Source organism: Andrographis paniculata, unplaced genomic scaffold (genome assembly GCF_009805555.1).
Source record: "Andrographis paniculata isolate CXL003 unplaced genomic scaffold, ASM980555v1 Contig75END, whole genome shotgun sequence".
In the NCBI taxonomy this organism is placed as follows: Eukaryota; Viridiplantae; Streptophyta; class Magnoliopsida; order Lamiales; family Acanthaceae; genus Andrographis; species Andrographis paniculata.
This window is the reverse complement of record NW_026137612.1, coordinates 1,360,626-1,368,455: the sequence shown is the minus strand read 5'-3', so window position 1 is coordinate 1,368,455 and position 7,830 is coordinate 1,360,626. Positions and strand designations below refer to the sequence as shown.

General features: G+C 32.6%; 1 protein-coding gene across 1 annotated transcript; it reads left to right on the top strand.

Moving 5' to 3' along the window:
* The first annotated feature begins 3,784 nt into the window (after positions 1–3,784).
* On the top strand, positions 3,785–7,351 carry LOC127266213 (acid phosphatase 1-like). Its single transcript, XM_051296371.1, has 3 exons — positions 3,785–4,308; positions 5,947–6,156; positions 6,844–7,351. Exons 1-3 carry the CDS (start codon positions 3,899–3,901, stop codon positions 7,019–7,021), a joined length of 798 nt encoding a protein of 265 aa, XP_051152328.1. The 5' UTR covers positions 3,785–3,898; the 3' UTR covers positions 7,022–7,351.
* Positions 7,352–7,830: the final 479 nt, after the last annotated feature.

Sequence of the window (7,830 nt, the reverse complement as noted above, 5' to 3'; positions counted from 1 at the left end):
TTTACATGCCGATAATCTTCTTTGGTTCACCGATATATTTCATTTCGAACTCCTCACTGAGCTGGGACTTTAACTTGCTTATCCTTTCTCTAATTTACGAAGCAATAAACATCTCATCTACATAGAGAAGAAGGTAAATAAAAAATCCATCATGTAGCTTACAAAAAGGTACACAACAATCAAAGCTACTCCTAGTGTACTTCAAGCCAGTCATAAATTGATTAAAAATCGCTTATATCACATCCTTGGAGATTATTTCAATCCATAAAGAGATCTGCTCAACCTGCAACCCACTATTATTTTCTAGCAACTTTGAATCCTTCAAGTTGGATCATATAGATTTCCTCCTCCAAATCATCGTATAAGAATACTGTCATTACCTCTATTTGAACTAGTTTCAAGTCATACTGTACTACCAAGGCTAATACTTGGATTTCTCTTCTGGTCCTCCTAACTACAATTGGTAAATCTTGTTGTTACTGAGGTTTTTGGATTAGGACCTCTATTACCTTAGACTCTTCTTTGGTAAATGAACCATCATCTTCAATTGATTGACCATCTACAAGTTTGGTCATAGATGCTTTGAACTCTAGTTGTTGAGGGGACCATTCATTTGCTGCTAGGTTATCTTATTTAAAATTTTTGATTTGTTGAAGATAACATCCCTGCTAAAGATTATTATTTTTATTAATTAATTAATTAATTAATTAATTAATTAATTAATCTCCAGGCACCATAAGTGATATCCTTTTACGCCATATGATATCCCTATAAAGATAGTTTTCCTTGCCCTTGGATCTACCTTCAATTCGTTCGTGTGATAGTATGGAGCGGACCAAACACACGTAAAGAATCATAATAATTTGCAAATTTTTCAAATCACACCTCTAACGGTGTTTACCTTTAAGTGCAGCTGATGGTAGTCGATTGATTGAAGGCTTACATATGTAAAAACTTCAGTGTATAATTGTTTGTCCAAATTAACATTGGATAACATACATCGAACTTTTTCCAGTAATGTCCGGTTCATGCATTCAACCATCTCATTTTACTATGGTGTGTCCCGCACTGTGAAATGTTGAAAAATCCTCTCCTTCTTGCAAATATGAAAAATTTTATTTCGATATTCCATGCCATTGTTAGATCAAAGAACCTTAATCTTCTTCCAGTCTGGTTCTCCATTATTTTCTTCCAAATGAAGATTTTTTGAATGCTTCGTCTAGTTTGCATGGGATACACTCATACTCTATTGAAAAAATAATCAAAAAATTATAGGAAGTAATGTTTTCCTTCTAGAGAAGCCGTTTTGATTGGTCTCCACATATCTGAGTGAATATAATTCATAATGCCTTTCGTATTATGGATTGACGTGCCAAACTTTACTCACGCCTCATTTTTAAAAGTACATTGCTCGCAAAAGTCAAGTTTGCAAGTCTTTGCACCATTTAACAATTCTTGTTTTGCCATACTTCATGTGCCATAGTTTGATCATCTCTTTTTCTTTGTCTTCTTTTGATCCTGTAGGTGCTATGCCAATTACCATGTTGCCCTGAAAGTGATATATAAATTATTTTTCATTATACCTCTCATGACGACAATTGCTCTTGAGACCATTTATAGAATTCTATTTTGAATGTTGATGGAGTGGACTTTGGATTCCAAAACTCCCAATAATATGAGATTTTTTTTTTCAAATTTTGATATATACGAAACCTTCGTTAGCATCTTGGTTTTTTCATCGTGGCTTTTCAGACATATTGAGCCAATTCTAGCTATTTGCAAGGTTGATTTTCGGCAAGTTAAACAATTCCACCATAAAAAATTTCAAAGTTAACAAACCTATTCTTCTTGGAACACATGTGGAATGACTATTCTGAGTCCAATAACCAATCGTCAATGCAAGTTACCAGTGAAGTACAAGCTAATAAATAATTTGTCTCATCATTATCAGTAACACATGCTTCAGTTACCGTTTTCCTCTTTTTATTTTGCAGCTTGGCACAATATTTTTTCAATGTCCTTTCTCGTGATAACAAACACATTAATCTTTTGCTACTATACCTTTTGATTTGGAATCATTTATTCTCTTTGGCTTATATATCTTGCTACGACCACGTTGTAAGCTTCTTCAGTGGAACTCATGTGTTATAACTTATTTTTCTTCCCGATCTCCTTAAAATACAAAGCATTAGTGACTTTCTGAAATAAATTATTTTGGAGACGACATAGTAATCTCAGAGTTTGAGGTGTGAACTAAGGTCGATCTACGGCTAAAAGCAAGAGTGCTTTGAAGTGACGGGCAACCCCATAAAGGACCAAGGAACACCACTCCTCATAAAAACTATCGGATTTTCATGATGAATTCAATTCATCTGACATTTTTTAGGGGCATCTGTTATCCTTACCTCGAAACGCTTTGGATCGTTGAGGCCTTATATGACAAAGCCCGAGTAAAGTCCAGCCACATCGAGCGAGGTCCAACTGCATCGAGCAAGGTCCAAATGTGTCGAACAAGGTCCAAAAGCGTCAAACGAAGTTCAACGGCATCAAGCAAAGACCACATGCATTAAGTATAAGTCCAGTAACATCGACAATAGGCCAATACATTGAAGAAAATACTTTATACATTATAGCCCACGAGTTAGAGATTGTGACCTCAATGGCGAGCTCAAAATTGATATCCTTCGAACCCAACATAATTGAGAAATAGGATTGTTAGAGAGAATTGAAATTGCTTCTCCATATTTTTATCCAATGATAATTTGGATAAATCATAATTGAGATAAGATTCATCAATTGAGCAAAAAAAAGAAATAGACATTTGGTATCAATTAGATATTGGCCAAAATAAGTAAGAACAGGACTGCCATTCATTCTAAAATTTATGCATTTTTATTTATTATTATTTCTTGTTTTTTTTAATTATTTTTAATTCAAATTCAATAATTTTATTTTGATTTATATATTTTTTTTTCTGCAATTTTACTCATTCCGATACCTTCAAATTATCGCTAGATCAAACGCCAATGTTTTCTTAAATAGGCTAAGAAACCCATCGACTTTTCGATCGGCCTAACCCAATCGGCCAACGAAGTTAATTTTTCAAGCTACAACAATGATAAATATATTTTTTGAAAATTAATGTAGTTTAATATTTTTGTTAAATTTTTGAATTTTTTTTATAGATATGTAAAGTGTAAGTACTCCATATATATTTGGAGTATAAAATCTAAGAAATTATATAAATTAATAAAATATTTAATCTGAAAATCTATAAATTCTAATTAAATTTATGTAAATAATAAATAATTCAATCAAATTAATCAAAATTTATATAAAAAATAAATAAAATAAATCAAAACTTTGCATAAATTTTATAGAATTTTTAAATTTACTTAAATCAACAAATTTGTTAAAATCGAACCAAATTCACTACTTATAATTTTACTATCTGTAATTTAGCAAATAATAATTAATTAATTATTATTGTTTTTATTTAATCTATCAACCTTTTATCAAATTCTAATAATAAAATTTCAAATATATATATATATATATATTTCATCCTCTATACTTTACCTTGCAAATTTGGAAGAGTTTCCGCTTTATTTATACTAATGCATTTTTATTCCTTTAATACTATTTATTTTTTAAAAAATATATAATCAAATATATTTTTTATACACAAAATGTCAAATTAAATACTAATTTTTTTTTTCCAAAATTCTAAAATCTTCCAAAAGTATCTGTGTAAACAAAACAAGTAGTACATGGATAATAATAGAGGAATTTTTTATCTACAAGCTCACTCACCATAAACTTTGTTGACTTTCCAGCGCCGGAGAAGCCATTCTTCACTGCCGTACCCAAACTCAATTTTCGCTTTTCCGGCGAGTGTATGGCGTCGATTCGAAATCGATGGGGCGTAATCGCACTGGTGATAATCCTCGCCGTCGAACCGATTTCGTCCTCCCTCTCTCCAATCATTCAAATCAAGCCGGGAAAGAAGTACCGTCTCTTCGGCGATGGAGGCCGGAGAGGCCCCGATTTATACTGCGAGAGTTGGTGGTTCACAGTGGAGACAAATGACGCCGGCAGCTGGACCCAGGTTCCGGAGAGATGCGTAGATTTCGTTAAGGAATACGTCACCGGTCCGCGGTACTTGTCGGATTCGGACGCCGTCGCAGAGAATGCGGTGGCGTACGCCAGGGAGGTTGAGGTTTCTGGAAGGGAGAAGGATGCTTGGGTTTTCGACGTCGACGAGACATTGCTTTCCAATGTTCCGTATTACGCCGCGCACGGATATGGGTAATGAGCATTTTGGGAATAATTTATCCTACTGATTTGTTGCGTTGGTATTTGGGATATGCTAAATTAGGATTTGTGTAGTTGATGGTTTTGAATTAGGGTTTATTCAGTTCAATGATTGACTTATTGCTGGTTTTGGATAAGAAGTGCTGTGATTGGGTTGCAAATATCCTTTGCGTATAAAGATGTGAAGTGAAGTATTATTGTAATCTTAGAGTGAAATTAACTCACATCAGCTTGAAACCTTAAGGATCAAAGTTATGTCGATAAGAGATAATATATGTCGAAAACTTACTTTGTGTACTTATTCATTTGTTGCAGCCATCAACTTACTTAGTTTCTCAATAAGCATAGAATTTGAATGTTGATTAGGGAGATGAGTGGAAATTTTGGTAAGGAAAGAATGATCTTGAGAGTTGATCTAGTGATGAATATCGAAGACCTTTGTTGTGTTTTCTAAGCACAATACACACATTGAGCATCGAAAGTCCAATCTCACGTGAGCTGATGTGCACTTGTCGACTGCTAGAAGGCTTGAATTTGAAATTCCAGTTAGTGATAATTTTGTGTATCCATGCTCTTATACGGATGTCTTCGAAACTCATACCCACATAGATGGGATTTCTGATATATGGAGTGAACGTTTTCTGTAATGCTGTTTTATTTCTAGGAGGAGATTAGTAGTCCTTACAGATATGGATGATATACAATTTTTTTTAGGTTCGATTGAAGACTATAATAGCATGGATAGTTAATACAGATAATATTGTACTTTTAGTGAAGTTAATACACATTCCAAAGTATTTCTTCTATGCATTGCTTGAGTCATTGTTGGGATCATTTCATTTAGTTATTGATAGATAGTATTGTTTGGGAAAATTAGTACTCTTCGTCTCACAGGATCATTTAGTTTCAATCTTCTTATTTGATTAGATTTTTAAATTTAGATTCCGTGCTTGATTCGAAGTTAAGATTGCACCTATTTAAGTCTCATATCTTTTTTCACCGTTAAAATAATGGAATGCTAGCAGTGCAAGACATGCTACTTGAGGCTGAGAGAAATTATTAGTACCTCAAAGAAGGAAGTGTTACTTAAATCGATGCGATTTGAACTCAAACAGAAATTTCGTACAATCTGTGGACCAAAATTGAAAATCATGATCTGATATTACTCAGTTTGAAATGAAGCCTTTTTGTGGGACTAAAGATACTGTTTAGCCATATGTTTGATCAATATATCTGCCGAAATGGTTGAAGTTTTGTGCCTACACTTTTGATAATCGTTCTCTGTTCTATAGTTTTATCTCATTTGTCAAAAACTTAGGGTCAAAATACGATACTAAATTATGAAACAGTATCGGGGCAATGCAGAAATCTTGAAACTTCATAATTTGAGAGAGGCGGTAATAAAATAGAATAGCAAAATAATCTGATGCTCATTCTCAAAGATTTTACCGAGCAATGCTTATTTAGCCATTAATTCTTTATGGCACTCTGTATTTCTTCAACAAATTCTGTAATTTCTGCTTAGGTTGTTACCATTGGGGTGCTGTGAAATACTTGCAAATACTGTTCAAGATCAACAAATGTTCTTATTTCGGCTTCAAACTTTCTTTCCTTGTTATGCCGACTACGCAGATCAGAGCTTTTTGATGAACCTAGTTTCGACAAATGGGTCGACTTGGCCATTGCTCCAGCATTACCTGCAAGTTTGAGATTGTACCGAGAGCTTCAAGAGCTCGGATTCACCATATTCTTGTTGACCGGTAGGTCTGAGTTCCAAAGGAACTCCACAGAACTTAATCTAAGGAACGCCGGATTCAACAACTGGAAACAGCTCATACTGAGGTAAGCTCATATTTACCAAAATCATATATAGAAAATGTTAGGGTGTTTGTTTGTGGGTTTTAGTTTTTGGGTTTGGTTTGAATAGTAAAAAGTTGAATTTGAATAGTTGTTTGATGTAATATAAATAGAGGTTAACGTGATGTTTTGAATTTATTTAAATTTGTAGTATAATATAAAAAAAAAAAAAAAGTAATTGTTTGATTTGATATTTTTGGAGGAAAAAAAGAATCTGCATAGTAAAAATTGTGGTAAAAATCCACAAAAGAACACAACTTAGAATTCGAATTAGTTAACTTCTCTTTCTATTTTAAAGAAATGTTAGAACTTGATACGCGCCTTTTTTTCTTTTCGTCCCTTCATCAAGTTAGTTCTTAACAGTAAACCATTGTATGGTTTAGTACCATTGTGTATGTTTATAGGTTTGGATTTTTAAATAGTAAAAAGTTGAATTTGAATAGTTGTTTGATGCGATATAAATAGACGTTGATACGATACTTTGAATGTAAAATAAATTTGTAATATAATATAAAAAAAAAAGTAATTATCTGATTTGATATTTTTGATAGAAAAAAGGAATCTGAATAGTAAAAATATGCGATAAAATTTACAAAAGAACACAACCTACATTCTCTTAGCCAATGCCTATTACTTCAACTACATTTTGGGTGATTTAAATGAATGAAACAGGGGAGATGAAGATCAAGGGAAGCCGGCCCCGGAATACAAATCCGAGAAGAGAAAGGAGATAGAACAAAAAGAATATGTTATTCGTGGGAATTCGGGGGATCAATGGAGCGATTTGAGGGGATTCGCCGTGGCTAGGCGATCTTTCAAGCTGCCTAACCCCATGTATTTCATTCCCTAGTTGGATTCTACAAAAAAGTCCCACAGTTGGTTAGTTTCATGTTCGAGGCATGATCGCGAGCCCGGTAACTTTTTTAAAGATTTTATTTATTTAATTTAGAAATTTTCATGGCTCAACTTGGGATGCATATTCTTGTTTAGGCCATGGAGTTGCTTTCTATTTATGTTTTTGAGGCTTTATTGCAAATTCGCAATGGGAGCCTAACTATTGGATAATGTTATGTTTAGATACAATACTATGATTTAAGGATGAAGATACTTTAAATTTTATCATACACCTATTGTAATTTAAGCATATTTAATTAAGGCAATGACGATAGATAATTATTAGATCATTTCTGTAATTAATTTAGATGAAATTAAATAGGAAACATTCCATAATTTGGGTTCTTTTTATTTATTATTTTTTTGTTTTAAATAGTGGTCCCCTTGAAACTTAACTATTTTGACATTTTAGTGGTTCAAATATAAAATATACTGCAAAGAAGGATCCATTTATTTTTTTCATGGAATTTTAGAAATATTAGTATTATATTGGGATATAGTAGGAATAAAGTAGAAATGACTAAAATAACCTTATATGTGATATAAAGGTAATGACATTTGTTGCAAGGGTATTTGTAATGTTAGGTAGATAATATATTTACTAAAAAAAATGGATACTTTGTTATGAGACGGACTAAAATGGAAAAATAATAGATATTTTGTTATGGGAAGAAGGGAGTATATGATTTTGCTAATAAGTGTGGATCACATTAATATTATAAATGTCCTCAAATATATTTTTATTTATATAAATATAATTATTCA